Raw genomic sequence first — 26,323 nt, 5'->3', positions numbered from 1 at the left:
TATTTCACACGTTGACAGAAGAGCATGTGTGGAATTTTGTGACAACATCTTGTATCAAATCAAGTTTCACTGTTGTGGAAAAAATATGATTGTTGGAATCACTTTGATTGATTGTAATAGGAATCCAATTAAGCTAAGCCACAAGTATCTTCAGGACACCAGAGAAGTGAAACATATCAAGATGACATTTACATTGTGTCCTATAGAGACAAAATGTGACTATAATTTGTCTGTACACAAACTGCAGCTCAGTGTGACACACTGACAGCCACTTTGAATATATTTTATGTTTAATACAGATTATTTCAGACCAGTGAGATCTTGAAAACTGATATCTTGTATCACTTCATTGATTTGGAAGCCTGGGTTTTAGGGATGTACTCAAAGAAACATACCTTCGGTTGCCCAGAATATTATTTTAACACAGACTCAATAAAAAAAAGAAAAAAAAAAAGAAAAGTTCAGAAACCAAACCATCTAAAAACCAAACCAAACTAGAACAAATAGACATCAGATTCTAGCATGAAAGCATCTTTAAAGTACCATCTGCCGTGGCTCATATTCACAGCCAAATTCGTCCTGTTGAACAGAATATGATGCATAAATCATGATACTCAGTCCATAAGGTGGATTAATCGTTAAAAATAGGCAAGAATAGCATGTGGATAGTCCTGTGGGGATCAGCTTGTAAAAATAGACTTAGCCCCATCTCTCAAAGTCGCAAATGTACAAACACATACACTCATTCAGTATTAAAGCACTAAGCCTCCTTGAAAGGTTTGCATCAGCAGGAAGCTAGAGCAGTCTCGCAAGTTTCTGCATTCTCCCCACAACACAAGCAAAACAGGGCAGGGGTGAGAGACGACCGAAAATGGTTGGGACGTTAATACTTTAAGATTTAAGGTTTAAGTAGCAAACCAAATGTTTGTGCCTTTTACACCACTGCGCTGTGACGTAGGTTTTGTAAGCGCAGTGTGGAAACCATCTACTTATATACTTCCTGGATATTTTTTAGATGCTTCTAGGTCAATTTTTTTTTTTGTTGCTCTCAAAATAACTCCCAACTCGGCCACTAAAATCCGAAGCTAAATGATAAAGGTCATTTAAGGTAACAAAACATAAAACATTTTAAACGTCCTTTAAAAGGCCATTTTTTTATAACCAATTACACCAAAAACATTCAAGCATAGTATCAGTAATAATAATAATAATAAAGCCAACATCCAAAACCCACAGAGATGTTGATCCATGCACATGTGCTACTTGGCGAAATAATGCTAAGCCTTTAGCACAACATTCACAAAAGACCAGAACACCCACCCAGGCTGAGACCAGCCACATATCGACACAAGGCAAATTATGATGTTAGTGTAGCGGATGCGTGGGTTTTTCATATTGATGCCACTGGTTCACCCTTCTGTTAAGCATGCGGGATGCACACAGCTCATTACGTTTGTCCACCGCTTCTATTTTGTCCTGTTAACCGCTTTGAGACTGCAGAATTCAGGCCGAATATGTGCATTCAACCTTTTGGGGAAACAACAACAACAGCCACAATAGATAAACACACGCAACTGTCAGCCAAGAATGGTTTGAGTTGGTACATTTCTTTTGTCAACAACTGTAAAGGTAAAAATATGCTTCATGATGATAAACTTATTTTTTTCTAATTAACTAATCCCAAACATGTTCAACAACCAACTAACAATGATTTAGAAAAAGAAGAACTGATTCAGATAATCTAATCACAGTACGCTGGAGACTGTACGCTTAATAATGTTTCATTTCAACAAGCAAATATTTGTCAAGATACAGCACCACTTCCTGTTTGCTGGTAAGTTAAATGTTAATGCTTTGTTTTGTCTCCAGAACAATGGAAAATTCCCAAAATTGGAATTGAAATTCTAAAATAAATAAATAAATAAACAAAAGGGATTAAAACTAATTTTTTCATTCTGTACCACAGTTCAAATGTAAGCTAAGGCGGCAGCATTGTACAATAAGGTTTCATTTCTTAACATGAGTCATGTTTTCTCAAAAAGAACTAACGGTTAACAATTCTATTCTATTAATGTTAATTTACTGAGACATTTATAACATCAAAAGTTACATAATGTACTGTGAACTAACATGAACAAACAATAAAAAAAAATAAAAATTGTTCATTACCATTACTAAAGGTTAATAAATGCTGTAAGAAAATATATGGTGCATTGTTAGTTTATGTTAACTAATGCAGTAACTAATGTTAATGAATAGACCTTTTTGCCAAGTGTTACATCTAAAACATAAGTGAATTTTAAACCATACGTGGCGCTAGAGAGCTTTATATAGATAGCCATATTACAAAGTGAGCCTCTCTGTTATGACAGTCTCAAATAAGAAGACTAATAGATCCAGTAGGCACCTTTAAAATGTTATTAAGTTGCATGTCTGAAAGCTAATTTCTTCAAATGCCTGTAGGCTCGTTAAACGAAATTGCAATAAAGACAAATTATTTGTGGTTTAATGGGAAGGATATGTTCAGACATGCACCATTGCAGTTTAATGTAACGACAGATAAAAGAGGAGGAAGCAATTGCAGGCAATCAGATGTTGTTTATTGATAAAGAGTGTCCAGAGTGTTGGCAATGGCAAGGAAGGTCTACGGTGGCGTGAGAAGAGCGGGATGGTGAAGTCAGCGGTGCAGGTGAAGGTGGTCAATGGTTGGAACCAGGAACAGACCGGAACACTGACACGCGGACGACAACACGAATCCAAACCAGCACACAAACACGGAGGACGGTAATCAGGCTAGTGCATGGAGACATAAGAGAGGATCTGACAACAGAGAGAGAGCGAGGTGAGTATAAGTAGCAGAGGTATGATGACGATCAGCTGGAGCGAGACAATCAACACCCAGGTGATAACAATCAACTAAACGAACACATGGAGACAACGTAAGTACAAAAACAATAACAAAACATGACACGGAGGAAACACTGGATTTCCTACCGTGACAGTACCCTCTCCCCTAGGACGTCACCTGACGTTCCCAGCCTGCTTTACCTGTAGATTGTAATCATCTATAAGGTGGTGATCCAATATGTCCCGAGCAGGAACCCAGCTCCTCTCCTCCGGACCGTAACCTTCCCAATCCACCAAGTACTGAAAACCGCGTCCCCTCCGTCTAGAGTCCAGAATACGATTAACCAAATAGGTGGTTTCCCCATTAACGAGACGAGGCGGGGGGGGAACCGGAGCAGGCGGATTAAGACGGGAAGAAATCACCGATTTAATTTTGGAGACGTGGAACACGGGATGAATCCTCCTGTACGCCGGAGGAAGGCTAAGACGCACGGTTACCGGATTAATAATCTTGGTAATAGAAAACGGGCCAATAAATTTGGGAGCAAGTTTGTTAGAAACGGACCGCATAGGAATATTCTGGGTAGAAAGCCACACTCTTTGACCGACGACGTAACGGGGAGGCTTCGACCGGTGGCGATCGGCCTTAGCCTTGGTGCGCGACCTAGCCTGGAGCAGAGCTCTGCGAGCTCTGGTCCAGGTGCGGTGACACCTCTGGACTAATGCGTGTGCGGAGGGGACCGAAACCTCGGATTCCGTACTGACAAAATTAGGTGGTTGGTACCCTAAACTACACTTAAATGGAGACATGCCCGTAGATGACACTGGCAAAGAATTGTGTGCGTACTCCACAACTGAGAGTTGCTGACACCAGGACGAAGGATTATTGGAAACCAAACATCGCAAAACCCTCTCGACATCCTGATTGGCTCGTTCGGTTTGACCATTGCTCTGGGGATGGAACCCGGAAGAAAGACTAACAGTCGCTCCTAACAATTTACAAAATTCTCGCCAAAATTTGGACACAAATTGGGGACCCCTGTCAGAAACCACGTCTGTCGGGAGGCCATGTATGCGGAAGACGTGGTCAATGACAGCTACCGCTGTTTCCTTGGCTGAAGGTAATTTGGGCAAGGGAATAAAATGAGTCGCCTTCGAGAACCGGTCCACTACGGTTAAAATCACCGTATTGCCTTTAGAGGGCGGGAGGGCGGTGATAAAATCTAGCGAAATGTGGGACCAGGGTCTTGAAGGGACAGACAGCGGTAAGAGTAACCCATCTGGAGGTCGATTGGAAGTCTTACCAATAGCGCAAACTGAACAAGCCAAGACGAAATCGTGGACGTCACGAGCCATACCAGGCCACCAAAATCGTTGCTTGACCAGAAATCTAGTTCTACTAACCCCTGGGTGACAAGCAACACTGGAACAATGCCCCCACTGGAGAACGTCTGACCGTAACCTCTCCGGCACAAACAATCGGTTCGGTGGGCAACGAGCCGGGGGCGTTACCCCTTCTAAGGCGGTCAACACCTTCGATTCGACCTCCCACCTGAGCGCGGAGATAATGATGGTCCCCGGTAAAATGGGCTCGGGAGTAGCAGTACGATCGGAACGCTCAAAAAGACGGGATAAAGCATCGGGTTTGATGTTTTTGGAACCCGGCCGGTAAGAAAGTGTAAAATCGAAACGACCGAAAAACAATGCCCACCGAGCCTGCCTGGAGTTAAGTCTTTTGGCGGTTCTAATGTATTCGAGATTCTTATGGTCCGTCCATACAATGAAAGGTACCCCCGACCCCTCAAGCCAGTGACGCCATTCTTCCAGTGCAAGTTTGACTGCCAACAACTCTCGATTGCCAATGTCATAATTAACTTCTGCAGGAGATAAACGGTGAGAATAATACGCGCACGGATGCACCTTTCCGTCTGAGGATGCGCGTTGGGATAACACTGCTCCTACCCCCACCTCTGACGCGTCGACCTCCACTATGAATTGACGTGAGCGATCAGGGGTGACGAGAATGGGAGCTGAAACAAAGCAGCTTTTCAGTTTGGCAAACGCAGCCTCAGCTGCGTCTGACCACCTGAACGTCAAACTAGGGGAGGTCAAGGCGGTCAGAGGAGCGGCTAGTTGGCTGAAATTGCGAATGAAACGCCGGTAAAAATTGGCGAACCCCAGAAATCTCTGCAGGGCCTTGCGAGACTCTGGGGATGGCCAATTTACCACAGCCTTAACCTTCTCAGGATCCATGCGAACACCCTCAGTCGAAATGATGTGTCCTAGAAAAGAAACAGACTGTGCATGAAAAACGCATTTCTCCGCCTTGACAAACAATCCATTCTCTAGCAACCGCAGAAGCACTCGTCGTACGTGTTGCACGTGTTCCTGGAGAGACGAAGAAAAAATCAATATGTCATCCAGGTAAACATATATGAACAGATCGACCATGTCTCGCAACATGTCATTAACGAGTGCTTGAAAGACTGCCGGCGAGTTGGTTAGCCCGAACGGCATAACGCAGTACTCAAAATGGCCTCTGGGGGTGTTAAAGGCAGTCTTCCACTCATCCCCCTCCCTGATGCGGACCAAATGATAAGCATTACGTAAGTCCAATTTAGTGAAAACGGACGCTCCCTGCAACCTCTCAAAAGCTGAAGACATAAGCGGCAAAGGATAGGTATTCTTTACCGTTATGTTGTTCAGCCCTCGGTAGTCAATGCAAGGTCGCAAGGATCCGTCCTTCTTTCCCACAAAAAAGAACCCCGCCCCCGCTGGAGAAGAGGAAGGGCGGATAAACCCCGTTGCTAGAGAACTGGATATATATTTCTCCATGGCCGCCGTCTCTGGAACAGACAAAGAATATAACTTGCCCTTAGGCGGAGAAGTACCTGGCAATAACTCTATCGCACAGTCATAGGGACGATGAGGAGGAAGAGAATCAGCACGAGACTTACTGAACACCTCCTTCAGGTCGTGGTACTCCGCGGGCACGCTAGCCAAATCCACTGCTTCCCCCTGAAACACAGACTCAGAAACATTAACACCAGCAGACAAAAGACAAGACAAATGACATTCCTCGCTCCAGCTAACCACAGATCCAAGGCGCCAATTGATGCTGGGGTTGTGTTTCTGAAGCCAGGTGTGACCGAGAACGATGGGGGATTGAGGTGAGTCCGTAATGTAAAATGATATCTCCTCAGTATGATTGCCAGATGTGGTGAGGGAAACAGGTAAGGTGGTCTGAGTGATGACTGGTAGTCTGTGTCCATTGAGAGCAAAGGGTGCAATGGGGTGTTTGAGGGAGGTGAGAGGAATGTTAAGCTTACTAGCGAACTGGAAGTCCATGAAATTACCCTCTGCCCCAGAATCCAACAAGGCGTGATGCTCGAGTGCGTGGGTGGACCACCGTAGACTCACCGGAAGGAGTGTCGATGTAGATGAGGTCTTTCTGGCAGAGATCCCACCCGATAGTAGCCTCCGTCTTACTATCGGGCTTGGTCTTTTACCGGACAACGCTGGATGTGATGTTCTTGACTGCCGCAGTATAAACATAGTCCCAGGGATCTCCGCCTGATCCTTTCCTCCCGGGAGAGCCGAGCTCGCCCCACCTGCATGGGTTCAAGATCTCCCGGTGGGCTGACCGCAACATCTGAGCGCTGATACTGAGCCTCCGGTCTGTTCGCGAGAACTGCTCTCCCCCTCCGTCTGGTGGCTTGATCGAGTCGATTCTCCACTCTGATGGTTAGGTCAATCAGACTGTTGAGAGAAGTGGGGAGCTCGACGGCGCGGATCTCCTGTTGGATGCGGTCAGCCAACCCATGCAGGAAGTGATCCCACTGCGCCTCCTCGTTCCACTTACACTCCGCCGCCAGGGTGCGGAACTCAATCGAATAATCGGAAACGGACCTTTCCCCCTGACGTAGGTCCGTGAGAAGCCAAGCCGCTTCCCTCCCGGCGGCGGAGCGGTCGAAGACCCGTCTCATCTCTTCCGAAAGTGCGTGGAACGAGGCACAGCAGCTGTCTTGGTTCTCCCACACCGCCGTCCCCCAGAGGGCAGCCCTTCCCGTAAGTAGAGATAAGACGAATGCCACCTTCATTTCCTCGGTGTAGAACGTGCGGGGCTGCAGGGCGAAGTGCAGAGAACAATGAGACAGAAATGATCGACAGAACTCTGGCTCACCCGCATATTTCTCCGGGATGGGGAGGCGTGGTTCGGGCTGGGAAATCCCCCCGGAGACGATCGGCGGTGTGGGTGGCGTGGGGGGCGCAGCGGGTGACGATTGTTGTTGTTGTTGCGTCTGGAGAACGAGCTCGGACACCTTCGTCACCATTGCTTGGAAGGCTCGACCCATCTCATCTATCGCCTTGTCTTGGCGATCCATACGACCCACAGCTCGTTGCAGAAATTCTTCGAGATGAGATGGGGAGCGATCGCCTGCTGCTTCCATGATGGTCAGATCCTACTGTAACGACAGATAAAAGAGGAGGAAGCAATTGCAGGCAATCAGATGTTGTTTATTGATAAAGAGTGTCCAGAGTGTTGGCAATGGCAAGGAAGGTCTACGGTGGCGTGAGAAGAGCGGGATGGTGAAGTCAGCGGTGCAGGTGAAGGTGGTCAATGGTTGGAACCAGGAACAGACCGGAACACTGACACGCGGACGACAACACGAATCCAAACCAGCACACAAACACGGAGGACGGTAATCAGGCTAGTGCATGGAGACATAAGAGAGGATCTGACAACAGAGAGAGAGCGAGGTGAGTATAAGTAGCAGAGGTATGATGACGATCAGCTGGAGCGAGACAATCAACACCCAGGTGATAACAATCAACTAAACGAACACATGGAGACAACGTAAGTACAAAAACAATAACAAAACATGACACGGAGGAAACACTGGATTTCCTACCGTGACATTTAAGCTCTGAGTCATCTCCACATGAACTGGTGATGTAACCAAGAGTTCTGTAAGGTCAGAGCGCTGAGGGCAATTAGCACTGCATAACTGCACTGCAGCACTGACCACATGTGCATGCAATCCACAGCTGCAGTCCTTCACAGACATCAAGTGGAATGTTTCTGAGATTTTTCTGGAAGCTAACTCCATTCTCATATGATTAACTTAAAGGGATTCATCTCTTGGCCATATTTTAACCCCCAATTCTATTTTGGTTAGGATACACGCACAGGCTATATCTGCAGCTAGTCTAAAAAAAGCAGAATGACCTGGTGAAACGTTAAGACAATGAACACAATAAATAAATGTGGTAAAGTGCTAATTGACAGATTATTTATTACAGTATGCAGAAACTATAAAGTATATTTTCTACCTTATCCTGTGCAGAAAATTTTAATAATTGTTTGTAGTATATGAAACAATCATAAAATTTGCATTAGGAAATAAGTATAATATAATTTGCCCAGCAGTGTATTTGATTTCTTACAGGAAATTCTAAGTAATATATAAGAAAATAATTCCTTAAAAAAAATTAATAATAAACAATAATAATTATAATAATAACAATAATACATGCAGGTGCATCTCAATAAATTAGAATGTTGTGGAAAAGTTCATTTATTTCAGTAATTCAACTCCAATTACTCGAGCCTTCAAAGTTGTCCAGAAGACAATCATTGACACCCTTCACAAGGAGGGTAGGCCACAAACATTAATTTATATATATATATATATATATATATATATATATATATATATATATATATATATATATAATGATTTGTGAGTGAGTCAGCGTGCAGTCACTATGTACAGACATGTGGTTGCACTGCCAATTCCACTGCTGTGCGCCCTTTCCCAATCTCTCTCTGTCTCTCTGTCCATTGCGTGCAGCAGAGAGTGCTGCATATGTTTGAAAGTCACCTTTGCATAGTCACCTTTTCACACCCTTCCCCCCACATTCGTATCTCTGAGCACGTACGGCTCTGACTAATGATGTGCAAGGCTTTTTCAGATGCTGCTGCTGACTGCACAGACACGTAAAAAAGAAAAAAAGAAAAAGAAAAATGAAGCAATCTAAAAGCACTCAATAGAAAATGTGATATTCATGATTTGGGTTTCTGCCATGCAAAAAGCCAGAGCCAGTCACCCTGTCATAACCACACAGACGTGCCTGGCATCCACACTGAGAATATTCTAGCACAGTGCTAGGGTTGAGAATGGAGAACCAAATTTGATTCCATTTTGTGTACAAATACTGGAACCGAATGATTTTCATGATGCTTGATTCTTGAGTGTCTGCATTTTTCAGCTGGTGTGGAAACAACACCATATTAAAACACTCTGACAGTCTTCTCTACAGTAATCTACATTTGTCACCGACACCACAGTAAAATGAATCATGTTTAGCTTAGTTGCGAAAGTCTGAACTGTGTAATGAGTAGGAAAGGATGTCTCAAAACAATTAAAAGTATACATTGCATCTTCCTTTTGCAATGTGTCGCAAATGAATCATTCAAAACAATCACAAATTAGCTCACTCACTTGAATAACGGTAGCTATGTTAACTATAAGTTAATGAGTGACTCATTCAGTGAACCTAAAGCTTTTCTTCTGGTCATATCTGAATCAAAATAAACCAAAAACTATTGTTGTTGTGTTGTAAAGGTTTGTGAAAATTCCATGTAACTCACTGCTTCTTGTTCATGATGATAGTTAATAATACAGATACACAAGTTTAGTGTAATTAAACATTTTAAGTTCATATTTAATTATGTAATAAAGTATAACAGTATTTAATAAATATTTATTAATGCATAAAATATTTAACAATATAAAATAATTAAATGTTACAAAAAGAATATTGTTTTATTATTATTATAAACATGAATCCAATATGGCACATTGTATCCATAATGTGCTGCAACACATATTTTCCATGAATGTGCAATACCTTTAATTCTTTATTCACTATAGGTAAATAATTAGAAGAATGGCAGTACTATTTTCACAACAAAGCAGTGTGTTTATGACTTTGATAAAATAAAATAAAAATAATAATATAATTTGCTATATCAAACAGCATAACAGACTGTTTTAGCACAGCTAAAATAACTGGAAGTGCATGACACTGAATGCCTCGCACATTCAAGTTAAAAATGGCCCAGCTCATTCTTATATTAAAAACATAGTGGATAATATTAGGATGAATTATTCTGCACTGAAAAAGTACTAAATAAATCATAGTATCGTTAAGTGGAATATGAATGGCATAACTATGTCTTTCCTTCATTTCTATCTAGCTTCACAGGTGTTGGCACACACTGCTATCCTGTAGCTTCTCAGCTGCAGACAAATATGTAGAGAAACAGGGAGCCAAATAGGAGCCAAGGAGCAGATAGGGATTATGCCAGGCGGAAAATGCAAGTGTGTGTATTCATGTTTGTAGTAGATGTCTATGTGTGTGTGCCCAAAAGAGTTAAGTCGGATCATTTGGGGCGAACACCTGCGTGTTCTAATTGAGGTGAGAGCTGGAACTATTGTGAGTCGCACCTGAGGCACCACTTCAGAGTCAGAGGGATGCCCGAGAGCAACCTGTACCTCTAGAGCCCACTCCACACACACGCACACATAATCAAACAGTAATTAGACTTAGAGGCAGTGATTGAAATAAAGGGTAAAGTTACCATATGTTTACCTCATGATTATATCCTATATGCTATATTCTGTATTAAGATAATAAAGTTTATTTTTAGGATCATTGTGGTTAAGACCATGGCTTATGTAGTTAATCAAGGGAACCTTATTGTAAAGTGGTACCAATTCTGGTTGAAAAAAAAAATTGATTTGTCCTTTCTTCTCAATAATTTTCACTCATTTCTTTGCTGTCTGTACCAATAAAAATGGAAGAAAAATTAAATGAGTCGCACAAATTCAAATTACCACACCAATGATTAAATTAAGTCAAATTAGGACAGACTTTCATCTCCTTGCTGTCATCACTCATCAGGAACATTCTGAAAACCAGGCATCCTCCACCTTCCATCATGCCCTTATATCTTTCCATCCCATCAATCCCATTTCAAGTAGAAACCTTTCCTCCCTCCCTGCAGGGACATGTGTTCTCAGCAGTACAACCAAATTAGAAAAACAACTTGTCCTTATTTGAGACAAACTCCAAAAGCGGACTTGTGACCCTGTGTCCCTGGCAGAAAGTGAAGACAAGAAGCTGTCTGGAGTTGATTCAAATGCAGCTTTCAGTAAGGAGAAGGGAACAAACTTTGAGGACATCTTTAAATATTCAGTGAGGAGAATCTGGAACTGACAGTGCTTTTTTTTAACCTTTGTAAACTTTTAGGTAGAGTGTTATTTCTGCATCACTAGTGACACTAAACAAAACTGCAAAAATAATGACTGCATGTATATACGTATAAGCATAAATACAAATATAAGTATAACAAATAATAAATGTACTTAAAATATAATATTAATGATATTAATGCACTCCCAAGGGTTCTTAAAGAGAGTATACATGCATAAATGTTTCTTACATTAAAGTACACTTTTAAAAGGTGCACTATGTAATACCAAATTTCACCTACGGTAGATATAAATAACTTTTAATTCATATTTAGTTAGTTAGTGATTTAAATAAGTACTTAATTATAATTGTAACTATAGTGCCAGTATTACATTTAAAGTTTTTTTTTATGTAATCAATTGCAAAATAACAAATGTGTAATATGAGTTTCAATAGAAATTGCATTAATGTAATTTAAAGGGGTCATATTACATTGCTAAAAAGAACATTATTTTGTGTATTTGGTGTAATGCAATATGTTTTTGTGGTTTAAGGTTAAAAATCACATTATTTTCCAAATACAGTAATGTAAATTATTGTCTCTCCTGTATGCCTTGCCTTTCTGAAATGCGTCGATTTTTACAAAGCTAATCGGACTGAAAAAGCAAGGTGTGCGCTGATTGGCCAGCTATCCAGTGCATTGTGATTGGCTGAATACCTCAACAATGTGAGAGAAATATTATGCCCCTTGCCATACAGTTATGTGTGTGTCCTGGTCAGAACACCAGCACGACGAGACAAAAAGATTAAAACCCATTAAACTAGGCATTTGCTGCATCTGGTGGGGACATAATTACTTATTATGACTTATACTGTCTTTTTATTCATTGCATTGTGCATCGCGCTGCATAAACATACTCTCCACTGTTTAAAACTTGCATTTGAATCATCAGTGGCAAATTATTTAAATATAAAAAAGTACTTACAGGCTGTGAGTCAGAAGCATCATTCTGTCTTTGCAGTTAGAACTGCCCCACTTTATAGAACAGCCTTTGTGCCACAGACGCATTGAAGGACACTGGTTCAGGAAACAGTCCTCATCTTCCATAAAATGCGTTGCACAAACACACAAATATTTGGGTTGAACTGTTCTGGAACAGTGTTTTAATTAACCACTGATTTCTAGTTGTGTCCTCTTTTGGAAGGTCAAACAAAGTAGTTTCACTTTCACAATGAAACAGCGTCTACACAGCATGGTGCTGGCAGCAACAGCGAATATAAAAGTTATGCCTTCTTTCTTTTCGTGAACATTTGGGTGGCGATATGCAAATCTTCACACATCATGATGTAGACATGTGGAGGCATGTTAGAATGAGCCATTTTAGGAGGGACTTGTTGACTTTTATAAAGAATATCTCTTTGGATTTGCGACTTTAGTCTTTGCCACTTTACAGATCTTCTTTATGCACCAAGAGCTTGTAACACTCTAAAGAGAAAGGACAAATTAGCCCTTTTCACACTGCGATTCCGGAAAATACACGGGTAATGTGTCCTGGCAATTGTTCCCGGGTCGCTAGATTTTGCACTTTCACATTGCCAGTGATTACCCAGAATATGTGCGTGCGTTCACACACAACCCGTAAGGTCCCGTAAAGACACGTGACATCAGGATGTGAAGTGTAAGGTACGAGTCGAAAACGCTAGGCTCGTTAACTTTCACTTAAGCTGGCGAATGATCTCAGCTTCAGCGCGGATAGTGAGGAACTAACTGTTCCCTTTCAGTCGGTCACGTTCGACGTTACGAATGGGATCTTGCCCAAAAGCCCAATCACCTTCGAGTGGTACAAAACGAGCCAATGGTACACAAAGTACCTTGGTCTGCGGAATTTGCATCGCGAGCTCCGCCCGGCAGAGCAGGTATATAAGGAGCAACGAGAGCAACTCGCATTCAAGCTTTCGCTTTGGAGCCAAGCACATCGTGGTGTTTATACTGGATTCACGACGATCAGTGCTGACTTGACTCTGCTCATGAAGATTATTGGTGACTTGCATTTGTTCATGAAGATCATTGGTGACTTGTATTTGTTCATGAGGATCAATGGTGACTTGCCTTTGTTCATGAAGATCAGTGGTGACTTGCCTTTGTTCATGAAGATCATCGGTGACTTGACTCTGTTCATGAAGATCACCAGTGACTTGACTCTGTTCTTGAAGATCACCGATGATTTGACTCTGTCCTTGAAGATCACCAGTGACTTGACTCTGTCCTTGAAGTTCACCGGTGACTTGACTCTGTCCTTGAAGATCACCGGTGACTTGACTCTGTCCTTGAAGATCACCAGTGACTTGACTTGACTCTGAAAGGTCAACGATGACTAACCTTGTCTCTGGAAAGTCCATGGTGACTAGTCCTTGAAGATCACCAGTGACTAGTCCTGATTCTGGAAGGTCAAAGGTGACTAACCCTGACTCTGGAAGGTCAAAGGTGACTAATCCTGACTCAGGAGGGTCCACAAGCACCTGACTCAACTCTGGAGGGTCAACCGGAACCTAACTCAACTCTGAAAATTCAACGGTCACCTGACTCGACTCTGGAAGGTCAACAGGAACTAGCCCTGACTCTGGAAGGTCAACGGTGACTAACCCTGACTCTGGAAGGTCGACGGTGACTAACCCTGACTCTGGAGGGTCCATGAGCACCTGATTTGACTTTGGAGGGTCCACGAGCACCTGACTCGACTCTGGAGGGTCAACCGGAACCTGACTCAACTCTGGAAAGTCAATGGGCACCTGACTCGACTCTGGAAGGTCAACAGGAATCTGACTCGATTCAGGAGGATCAACTGGAACGTGACTCGACTCTGGATGGTCAACAGGAGCCTGCCTCGACTCTGGATAAACAACTGGAATTTGACTCGACTCTGGAAGGTCGATGGTGACTAACCCTGACTCTGGAGGGTCCATGAACACCTGACTCGACTCTGGAGGGTCAAACGGAACCTGACTCAATTCTGGAAATTCAACAGGAATCTGACTCAACTCTGGAGGGTCAACAGGAATATGACTTGACTCTGGAAGGTCAACCGGAACCTGACTCAACTCTGGATGGTCAATCGGAACCTGACTCAACTCTGGAGGGTCAACGGGAACCTGACTCAACTCAGGAAAGCCCATTGTAGCTGCCATCCTCTGCAGTGGCTCCGAGCTGGCGGTCATCCCCGGGTCGATTGGAGGCCACAGTGGAGATTGCTGCCGGACCTCCTCACCACTTACTCCTGAGCGACCTCCCCTGGTTCCACGGAACACAACCAGGCAGGTACCCTCAAAGCCATTCCTCATCCGCTCAGTGACTGGGTAGGAAATATGATTAGATATACCGCTGGATCTTTTGAGATGGAGTCCTTCTGTAACGATTCGCGACCAGTGAAAAACAGGGAGACGAGAGATCCAGTCGCAGGTATGCTATATTGGGGATAATCCAAATTCGTTGTCAGACATGCCAAGGTCAAAACCAGAATTCAGTCCAAACAAAAACAAACAAACAAGAAAGGAATAGGAACGGGAACTCAGAATCTGGGGAAGGAAGATTCTCGGGGAGCGAGAAGACTGGACATACGAAGGGTAAGGACTCCATACAAACAACAGGGAAAGACTGGTATTTATAAGGAGGCTAATGACAATAGATTGCCTGCACCTGGTGCAATTAACTGGAGTGCAATTACTGTGAAGACAGGACCAGACTAGAGGATTTCTAGTGCCTATGGTGAAATGCCTAAGGGGAAGTGAGCCCACTAGTGGACACCCAGGGAAACAGAGACTAGACAGCGTGACATAAACCCTCGCCGTGCCCAGTGGGCCCTATTCTTTTTGCAGTTCAACTTTCATGTCACCTACCTTCCAGGTTCATAGAATTCCAAGGCAGACACTCTCTCATGAAACCATATTCCTTTCATTTCATTGCAAACCCTCTCACTCATCCAAAACCACTACTGGTGGCTCAGTATGTTCCAGGATGTCTAGTGATTCATACAAAAAGGTTCCAGCTGTGAACCTTGGTTGGATCAGTGTGAGAGGGTATGAGACTCAGCCATCTGAACTTGCAATCCTCCTCCACTGCTGCTCATGGATTATGGGCTGGTTTATGTTGTCTGTAAGACCCTGAATGCCCTGCACCATATGGGGTTGGCCCCAATATCAGAGGCTCTAATATTCAGGATCAGTCTGTGTATTGTCACGGTTACACCAGGCTGCCCTTTCTATCACAGCCTACTTACCCTCACACTCACCCGAATACTCTATAAGGACAAGAACACTATAAACACATAAGGAAAACACTCACTCGTTGTCTGGACTCATTATGTATGCTGTCATTGTCAGACTTTCTACTTCCCTGTTTGGACCTACCTGAGTCCTCTTTGTTCTCCTTTACTGATCCATGGTCTCCTCAATGCTTGAGTGTTTTTTGTGTTCTCTACACACTACCTGCAACGATGTATAACCATGACTGCTCTGTATATATATATATATATATATTGTCACGGGAGGAGCACAAGACAGACACAGTGGGTGTGGCGTCAGGCCTCGGAGAGGCTTTTATTAACAGAAATCAAATAAAACAGGGGATAAAAGGTGGCCAAAGGGGGAAAAGTGTCCAAAATAACTGGGAATCTGGTGTCCTCGTTGTGCTGCAGGGTTCGTGTGGGTCGGACAGTGTTCATGGAGGAAGGGTCCAGGTAAGGGGCGGAGTCCGGCGGCCGCACGCGCTCCCCTCCTCGGTCCGGGGCGCGATGGGCGGCGGCTTCCTCTAGCGGCCGCATCTCTCTCGTTGCCCGCGGCGCTGGTAGGGGATGGACTGCCCGGCATCCTGGCCTGTCGGCCGTGTAAACGGGTGCGGTTTTCCTCCAGATCGCAGGTCCGGTAGCTCACGTCTCTTGTGGCGCGGGAGTCCCTCAACGCACCCTTCCTGGACCCATGAGGACACCAGCGTGCATGCACGGGGAAGAGACCGGTCTCCCGAGGAGAGGCGCGTTGGGCTTTTAAACAGCGGCGGTGATGAGGCTCCATTCCCTTCAGGTGTGCCCCATCACACACCGCCAGTCCTGACTCGTCCAGCACCCCTTGCATAATGCATATGCTTAAGTGTAATCTTTTTCACAAGGGGCACATCTTTTCTATTGCAAAGAAGAAAAAAATTAATGTGGGTTTGGAAAAACAATCTAATGTCATCATTCAGTTTTGGTTGCATAGCAAAAGACAGATGTATAAATTATACATTTGTGACACAAATGTAAGACAACAGATATTTCAGTAAAATTATTATAGTCACAGGAGTTTTCCGTTTAGAACAGTTACCGATTTTATATTAAATTTATTGCTGTTGAATGGTAAAAATCATAGATTCTCTCTAGGGTTTCATGGCATATTTGGAGATGTTGCTTAACAGCATATTCTTAGCATTCCAATCATTCTGTGATTCTGGATATTTCAGCAAGCACAGATGCCAAATACAACAGATGGCGTTCAAACCTGACCGTGTGTGTGCTGTGACATCAGCTGAGAAATATATAAAGCTCCTGGATGGAAAATATTGGCCTACAGTAATGTAGGCCTCAACTAACAATTAGCATATGCATTATTCAAATTAACTACTCATCTAATCCAAGTCCTCTAAATGCCTCTATTCAATACGATAATATGATAATATATATGCAACCAAATGTTTGTACATAGTGACCGCACACTGACTCACTCACAATTAATACATGTAAAAGAAACATGTAAAAGAACATATGGATAGTATTTATTTTTTTACAGTTTTTTTTTTTTTTTGGGGGGGGGGGGTTGCGCATTCAAAAAAATGTTAATCTTTCTGAAGTATGCCATCTGTCATTCAATGTGTAGTGCATGAAAAGCACATCTTCCCAGCAGTTACACTAGGCTCTCACTGAGATCTTAAAAGTGTTGGCCTTTAAAATGTCTGTAGTAGTTAAAATTGAGAATTACTTTAATCATCTAATAAAAAGGTGAGTACATGTTCTTGTTAGATGCATAAGATACACACACACACACACACAGGTTGTACAAAATCAATTCCCTGGAAGCATCCAGTCTAACCAACATTCTCTGTGGCTTATTTATTTAATCCTTCTATTTAAACCTTCGAGTTTGATTTATGACTGCCATTAATCTTAGGCTGCACATTAATTCCACTGCACAAAGTTTCATCTGACCTGTGCCCTTTCAGATCCCAACTACGGTGACTCACTGTGTCATCTGGTATATGCAATTTTTTTCCATATCCTTCTTAAGAGGATGGTTTTAAGGAGATAAAGCCTCAAAATCAGAGATAGACCTAAATTGAAATCAACTTAGATGTGTTAGATTTATAATGCAAAGCAAGTATGTGTTGCATTCTCAGTGCAGCTGAAAGCAAGACGACACTCTTAAAAAAAAAGGTGCTTCTTTGTAAATTTTGAAAGTCCGTATCATTACCAAAAGTTTCTGTTTCTATTTGGCGTTCTATTTATACACATAAATTGACTTTGGTGTGCATTATATATGATACACAATGATTAAGATTAGGTGTTTTCCGTTGATGAATCAGGTTTTTTTGCAATCATATCAACCAGTAAACTCCAGGAAAGTCGTAAAAAAAAAAAAAAAGGGGGACACATTTCGCATGTCCCCTTTCTCTGACACACCAATTTCAGGTCTTGAAGTCCCTACTAATGAGCTGAACTAAATTAGGTGTGTTTGATTAAGGAAACATGGAAAACGAGCAGTGTTGGGTGGCCTCCAGGACCAGGATTGGGAACCACTGGTTTAGTAAATCTGGATCAGTCAGGTCAGGGTAGTTAATTTAATGGTCTTTTGGCATCCACCTGAGTTCCTGTATGGTGTCACAGATTGACTTGTAAAATGTTTCTTTCTTTCTTTATTTTATTTTTTTTTTAAATGAAAAGTGTTGTAAACTACTAAATGTAATGTAGAAATGTTCATTTTCTGTGAAGCTGCTTCGCAACAGTGTATCATAAAAGCGCTATACAAATAAATGTTAATTGAATTCCAACAGTTATAAATGTATTTATTTATTGTGGCACTACATACATTCATTGTGAATTCAGGAAAAAAAAGTATTTCTGCATATAAATCGCATGCCAAACAGAAACAAAAAATTGTGCTATTGATATGCATTTTCATGAGACCGGGCTCATGCCATATCTGTCACACGTTCTTAGCAGCACACAATTATTTGTTGCGCCATAAATGTAACAAACACGTTTTTAACAAAGTTAATCTAATGACTTGTGTTTGATGATACTCCAAAGTTCCAAAGATCTATGCAAAAGCTTCTTAATTAGTAATAATAGCATAAAGAGACAGTTATTTAACAATATGTTAAGAAGTAGTAACATTGGAACAGTTTTACTGCTACAACCGGCTCTTTGATGGCAGCCATAATTTTGAAGTGTCCCTTAGTGAAAATGAGTTTCAAACCCCTGGTCTAAATGGTTCCATAAAGAACCTTTAACATCTCCAGAACGTTTCTGTTTCACAACAGGTTATTTGTGGCAAAATAATTTTCTTCAGATACAAAAAAGTAAGAAATAGATTCTTTAAAGAACTTTTGACCTTTAAACGTTCTTTGCGGAACCAAAAATGGTTCTTCTTTTGCATCACTGTGAAGAACCTTTTAAGCACCTTTATTTTTTTAGTATAAATACCTTTCACTTTCAAACCTTTTGAGTGTTACAGGTAAAACTTCTAAATATGTTCACATCCATCTAACTGAATAATAACATCTGGATTAATAGCACAGACATCTGTGCAATTGAAATGTCTGGTGAGTGGTGCTAAAAAGGTTATTGCATTTAAAAATAACCACCAACACTAAACCCTTCCCTAAGCCGTATTGATAGTGTTAACAAAAGCAAATGTGAAAACTCATTTTGCTGAAGCCTCCATGCCATTGTTGAGCTTTGTAATCACGAAATCTGTTGCACAGGACTAACGCCCAAGGCCTCCACAAGTGTGATGCTTAGACAAGTGAGCTACCATGCTAGTTTGCTATGTGAAAAAATGCAAATACTGTATGGAACTAACACTATAGTTTACAAGTGTAATTTACATGCACGATGGTAAATTGGATAAGGTACTTTGAATATATATATTCTATATTTTATAAAAGCACTTACCTGATCTTTTCTGTTAAAATTCTTTATTATTGAAGCTGTAATGTTGTTCTCATCATTTTTACAATCATTTCAGGATTTTAGTATTACGTTGTCATGGAAACAAATTAGTAGAGAAAGGGTCAATTATTTATGTTTTTTTTTTTTTTTTTCACACTAAATTATGTTAAGATGCATATTGTATCTGTCCTGTGGCTGTGCTATTGAAACATTACTGAGTATTTTACAATTTAGGGATTCTTCAGCAAGTGCCTCACTGTAGACAGATTTTTTTTTTTTCCTTCTTTTATTAAAGAAAAGGAGTGACAAGTCAAAGTCAGTTATTGTTGTGATCAACACTATGGCACAAGTGCTGTCTCCTAGGCTTATACTGAACTCTGAATATCCCTTTAATACACTCTGTTTCTCAACTGATTTGGTTTAATAACATTCTACAGTATTCACTTTTTTTTTTTTGGCCTAGATTTTATAATAATCAGGTTGCGAGTTAATACCTAGACACAATTATTTTACCATCTCACTTTCAGATTGTAAATGTCATCAGTCCAGTTACACCACAACATCATAGGAGGATAAAGCCGGTTATTATTTGTTCAGCAGATTCGTAGAAAGAGCTCTAAAATAAGCCTTTGATATTAAAGAGGATTTGCTGAGGCAATCAGCATGGGTTGGTTTTCTGTGAGTTAGGTTAGCGAAAGCCAGTCAGTGTGTTAACAGACCCAGTAAACCTATAGAGCACACTCACATCCATTTGATTGGCTGTATATCACTGATTTTCATTATTCTGCAGAAGCTTGAGTATAGCAATCAAATCAAATAAAAGATATCTAGGTCTTTGTTCTAGTTTCCCTCTTACCTTGTAATTGCACATAAGTACTGAATAATAATGAAAACAGTGTATTAATATGTTATTCCTACCTGTATTGGAAAATATCCATGCTACAGGAAATCACAGGTGTGTTACAGAGGTTTTCAAAGGTTCTAGATCATTCAAGATGGATATTGTATCCTCTTGGTTATCACAATTGCCATATTGCTTCTAAACAAAAATACCAATTACTGCTTTGTATTGTTTTGGAGCTCATCAATTATAATGATGATATAAATTCATCAAATTTGTGATTGAAAGAATCTTTCCATGGATTTATACGTATATGGAATTATAATAGGAATGCTGTACACTTTGGTACATTTTCTACACTCTAAAATGTTTTGTCATTTTATATGTCATTTTATAGCTGTTGCTAATGCTTCATGTGGTAGTATCTGAATATATTGGTTATTCAAGTAAAAACTATATGACAGAATTGCCCTGACTACACGTAACATTAAAAAAGAAGCCATTTTAAACAGTCAGGTCGGGTAAACATAGGATCTTAACGCTCCAACTTAACAAAACATACGTTATAACTTACATTATATTATTATTATTATTATTATTATTATTATTATTGACATCTATATGCTCTATATTTAATGCTATGTAAGGTATTTGCGATGCTATTCTTAGCCATAATGTCAATACACTGTACAATAGATGTATATTTTTTACCCTGTGTTATATGTAATACATATAATACTTAAATTTTGTTTGCCGTTTTTTTTTTTTTTTTTACTTTATCATTATATAGCATTTTGAGTTGCATTTGATATTTGAAAGGTTCTTTCAGATGAAATTTATAAATAATAATAATAATAATAATAATAATAATAATAATAATAATAATAATAAAGTGTAAATGTAAGTGAATGTAGTTATAGATAAATTATAGTTACATAATATTAGTTAGACTGTATTATTAGTACTTACTATAGGCTACGTCATATGAATCTTTATATGTGCCTTTAAAATGTTATCATTGCATTCCGCTTTTTGCAAATAGACGCGTTAGTGTAGCGACATGCCGCATGATCACCCGGTAATAGAGTGTGTGATGAACTGTTCGTGATTTTTACTCACTCTGGTTTCCTGGCGAGTCCAACGGACCGGCACAATGTCGAAGGAGTCTGCGGAACCAGCGACTTGCAAGACGGGCTCCTCTTCTCGTCCTCCGCGGACTCCGGGCTGGACTGGCTCGCTTTGAGAGTCGGTGGGGACGTGGGGACGAGCTGCAGATGCTGCGGGTGATGGATGGGAGCCGCCGGAGGATGCTGCGGCTGTTTGGACGGCTGCTGCGGCGGCTGGCTTTGACCGTGAGTCGCCGGATGCTGGTGCGGGTGAGCGGCCGGCTGAGGGCTGCTGGTCCGCGGGGATGGGTGGTGATGATGGTGCGGATGATGGTGGTGATACTGATGCGGATCTCTCAGCTGACGGTTCTCGCCGATCAGATCCTCAACCTTCCTCTCCAGCTCGTCGATGCGCTGCCGCTGGGTTTGAATCAGACTCTGCTGGTTTTGTACAATAGTGGTCAGCTCTTTGAGATAAAGCACGGCTTTCATTGGGTTATCCAGCAAGCTCTCCATTACTATATTCTCAAAGCTTCAAGCCTGCTGTATCAGGATGGAGTAGAAGGCTTCTGGATGTACAGAATGTGCTGTAGCGTGCTGATGCTCTAAGGATGCGAGTGATGGTCCTGATGCAGGGGAGACTGGGGGAGGAGCTGCGGGGGTGATGATGTCAACGCTCTGACCAATCACTGAGAAGTGTGTTTGCATGCAGTACACACTTTCTAATAGTGACATAAATTAAAAGATTTTTTGTTTTTGTTTTAAAAGTTTAAAAGTTTTACACCTGCCTTGCCTCCTGTGCAGTACAAGTCCCCATCGTATTTACTTTAATATACCTTTTGTGAAAAAAATATAATAACATCACATTAAGCTACATCACATTTCAGCATTATAAAAAGAAGGTGTAGGCACTTAAAAGAATAGGCTATACAGTTATTAAACCAATGTATGTACGTTTGTTACCTTGAAATATCTGTTTCAAAATCATTGTGTTGAGAGCTGAAAGCTTATTATAAGACGAATGTCTGTTTCTCCCACAGGCCGGAAAAGGCCACGGGTATTTTTTAAATGGATGTCAATCAGGGGCGTTTCCTCAGAGGACGCAAGGTAGGCAGTGTCTCCTCTCCTCAAAAATGGATGAGAAAATAATTGATATTACAAAAATAAAGCAAAGCAAATATGATTAAATATATGACATAAAAAGTCTAAAAGTAACTCGATTTTATAACGTAAGACTGTCCAACAGCGACATCCGTAGGTAAAGTCACAGGCCTAGACCTGCCTCCTCATTTTAAAACAACATTCCACGCCACTGAGAGGCAAAGTTTAAATACACTGAACAGAGTGCTCTTAATTGTGACAAAACAACTTATAATTTAATAAACTGACAGCCTTGGCTATAAGTGTTTACCATTAAATCTTTTTGGATTGATCTATTCTTAGCAAGAAATCTTAATAGGTATAAGATTCAGTTTACGGCAGGCTACTTTTTCATTTCTATGTTATCCCTGAACAATGATTGACTGTCGCACACCTCTGGTATAGCTATCCACTGTAATTACTATAATGTATCTGTGACAGTGAATTTCAGTCACTTAACTCTAGGTGGCTCTAAGGTCGCAAAACTGCACTAAATTACACACAGATGTTTAATTAAGATTTGCATTAAATGCAATAAGTTGAACTTTAGAGTGCTTTCTTGGCCCGCTTCAGTGAAATCAGAGAAATCCTTATTTTGTCTTTGAAATATGGTTAATGTGTACTGCAGAATATTTATGGCAAACCTAAACATACTTTAATGTAATTTCTATTGAAACCTGAATGTATTGAAATATATGTGTAATTACACACATACACATGATATAGTGGCAATTTAGTACATTTAAAATAAATTACATTTAAATGCAAGAGTAAAGAATGCACTGCAGATAAAATTATATCCAAGTACTAACCTGTGATTTATTATGTTCTATGTTAAAAAGTGTCTTTATTTCATAGCATGGCATATCATTATTAAAACATAACAGTTTATAAATATACTTTAAAGTAACATTTGTAATTTGACATTATTGCAAAGTGAATTTTTAAAACTGAAAAAAAAAGACATTAGGTCAGATGACATTAAGAACTTAAGTTTAAAATTATTTTGACTTCAAAGTTAGTTTCTGTTTCATCTATTGTAAAAGCATTACTCCACTGCATTCGTTTGAAAATGTAATGACCCACAACAATTATTAATCTCTAAATTTAACTTTAACAAAATTAAAGTCCCAAAATAGCTATTTCTTTTGCTGAATAACTAGCTTAGTTCAGGCTATATTTTCAACTCTGTTACACAGAGCCTGTCCTCCAACAAAAAAAAAAAAACGACCATATAGGTTGTTTGTGCAAGCACCTTATTATGACCTATATTTACGTTTTAAAGTTAAGCGCCCTCTAGCGAGTGTAAAAAATAATGACAGTATCGTGTTGCATCTGTCGTCATGTAATGAGAGTTTTAGCCTAAGTTCTGCCAGGAAGACTCAATCACTTCGTCACTAATTACCTTCATCATTATCCAATCACGTCTTTATACTCATGTATAAAAGATCGTACTTACACGTTTGAGTTCGCAGATGCCGACGCGACAACAACCTCCACCCTCCCCACCACCACCAGGATGTTCCTGTCCTTACCTTCCAGGGGGGTCGGCTGCGCCCCTGCCTTCGTCTTCAGGCAGGAAATGCAGATTCGCTACCCTCTTATTATGAACCATGGATGGGGCCTTCCGCCAAAGAAATTTATAATTGTGCTTGCTGAGCTGTCAATAAATGTATGCTTCGTACATCATTTTATCTCCCGAGTCTTTCTGGTAGAAATGACGTATAACGTTATTACCAATCAAATTGCATGTTTATTTAAATGGAATATGTGGACTTTTTACACCGATCTCGCAGTAATTTGTACATATTTTACTAGGTTGCTTATTCGCTCGAATGACCGCACCTAACCCCACCCCTAAACCTAACCCTCACAGAAATCGTGCAAAATTATGATTAATAGAGCATTTACTTTTTATGAGCACTTGCGTTCTTTGGGATCGAACCCATGATCGCATGATTACATATAGTCATATAATGCAATACTCTACCAACTGAGAACGTCCCGTTTCCGATAGAGGCACAATTGTAGTATACGCTCTGATGGGTGGTATATCAGGGATTTGGACAAACGACCTATACGAGCGTGTTGGTTGGAGGACGGGTTGGTTACACATGCTGCCATTTTTAATGTTGTATTTTGTTTTGATATTCGTTCATGATGTCCCAAATTATGGTAAAAGGATTGCAAAAAAATGCAAACCACTAACAACTTACAGCAAGTCATGTAATATTGACATTGATCTCCTGTTCAGCATCTCAGACGATCTCAAACTATCAACATTTTATGAAGGTTAAGCACCCACCATGTCTTTTGCTCTTTTTTTTTTAATGGATTTATACATGAACTTATGAATATGTTTTGTTTTTTCTATGTAGGATCTCTAGAAATAATGGCAAGCGCTGACTGACATCCAAGAGAGCTGAATCATAGATGCTCACTGACCTTGAAACTCACAGCAAAGGAAAGACCAGCCAAGCTTGTTTCTCCATGTGATCACTTCAGTCTCATAAAGATAAATTACAGAGTTGTCCAGCCAGTGGAATATCATTTTTAAACATTTTGGGCCAAAAATGCTTTTTGCAGGGCTGTCTGAGAATAGGGCATCTAACTGGACATGACAAATTCTGTCTAAATTGAGCTGTGATTAAGTTATGTCCCCTCTCAGGCAATGGCCATTTAAAGTACACTTTGGCTTCAATAATTGATGTTGCTTAAATAAAAACACTATGAGCCAAAAGCGAACTGCTGACTACTGCAGTTTTCAAATTAACTGAATTTAATAAATTAAAATATACACTTTCACAGAGTGCTCAAAAGTTTGTCGTTTTAAATGCTTTAAATATCAAAACTTATTTTATAGATTTAATTTATATACAAAGTTTAATTTTATATTTCAGTTCATATAATAATTTGAATATATTTATTTAAACTATAAATAATTATAATTCATATAATATAAATAGAATTAATGTTGACAGGTGCTGGAAATCAGCATCTCTATAAAGCTTGTCAGCAGATTGAAGTATAAAGTTCTCTAAAATCTCCTGTTAGATGGCTGCATTGACTTTGTACTCGATAAAACACAATGGAGGAACACCAGCTGATGTCATTGCACCCCAAATCATCCCTGACTTCGGAAACTTCACAGTGCACTACAAGCAGCTTGGATTCTGTGCCTCTCCAGCATTCCTCCAGACTCCAGACGCTGATTTCCAAATGAAATGCAAAATGTACTTTTATCTGAAAAGAGGACTTTGGACCACTGAGCAACAGTCCAGTTCATGATCTCCTTAGCTCGGGTAAGATGCTTCTGAAGTTGTTTCAGTTTCAGAAGTGGCATTGGTAGCCTTTTTCCTGAAGTCGCCTGAATCTGGTAACTCTTGATGCACCTTCCTTCCTGGTAATGCAATACTTTTACTCACTGTACTTTAAAGTTTTTTCAGTTTTCTGGTGAATGACACATAATATATTGTAGTAATGTTGTCTCTGGTTGTCTGGTCTCTGTGCGTTCAGTTATGGTATTGAGAGTGGAAAAAGTGCTGCACATTCACTCCCCCCCACCTCCAATTCCTGCCCGGCCCGACACTCAAACTCAAAAACTTTGGATTGTGAGTCCGACTCTCTTAGCATTAAGCCACAACTTCCCCAGTTTATTAAAGACAAACAAATGATGAATGTTACATGTTTATTGCAGGGGTGGCCAATGTCGGTCCTGGAGAGCAACAGTCCTGCAAAGCTAAACTCTGCAGGACTGTGGCTGAGTGTTGAGTCACTTGTTTGTGATTGTGTTTTTAAATGCAGTAATAGCACAAATGCCACTAAATACAGAAGATATACTGTAAGCCTTTGTAACTCACACAATGTGAATGATGAATTTAAACACTGTCCTCCCATAAATGTTGCACCTTGAAAGGGAAACTTCAATAAATGCA

The 26,323-nt window shown here is 40.6% G+C and overlaps 1 protein-coding gene across 3 annotated transcripts in view; it reads right to left on the bottom strand.

Moving 5' to 3' along the window:
• Positions 1-21,870, bottom strand: part of LOC127956431 (IQ motif and SEC7 domain-containing protein 3-like) — a 115,679-nt gene extending 93,809 nt beyond the window's left edge. For all 3 annotated transcript variants that reach the window (XM_052554309.1, XM_052554310.1, XM_052554311.1), the window contains exon 1: positions 21,262-21,870. In XM_052554309.1, coding sequence (XP_052410269.1) covers positions 21,262-21,764 — 503 coding nt within the window. In that variant the 5' untranslated portion in view covers positions 21,765-21,870. The remainder of the gene's footprint in view (positions 1-21,261) is intronic.
• Positions 21,871-26,323: the final 4,453 nt, after the last annotated feature.

This window comes from Carassius gibelio, chromosome B4 (assembly GCF_023724105.1).
Source record: "Carassius gibelio isolate Cgi1373 ecotype wild population from Czech Republic chromosome B4, carGib1.2-hapl.c, whole genome shotgun sequence".
Lineage (NCBI taxonomy): Eukaryota > Metazoa > Chordata > Actinopteri > Cypriniformes > Cyprinidae > Carassius > Carassius gibelio.
The sequence above is the reverse complement of the archived record's forward strand: the minus strand, read 5'-3'. Positions and strand labels throughout refer to the sequence as shown.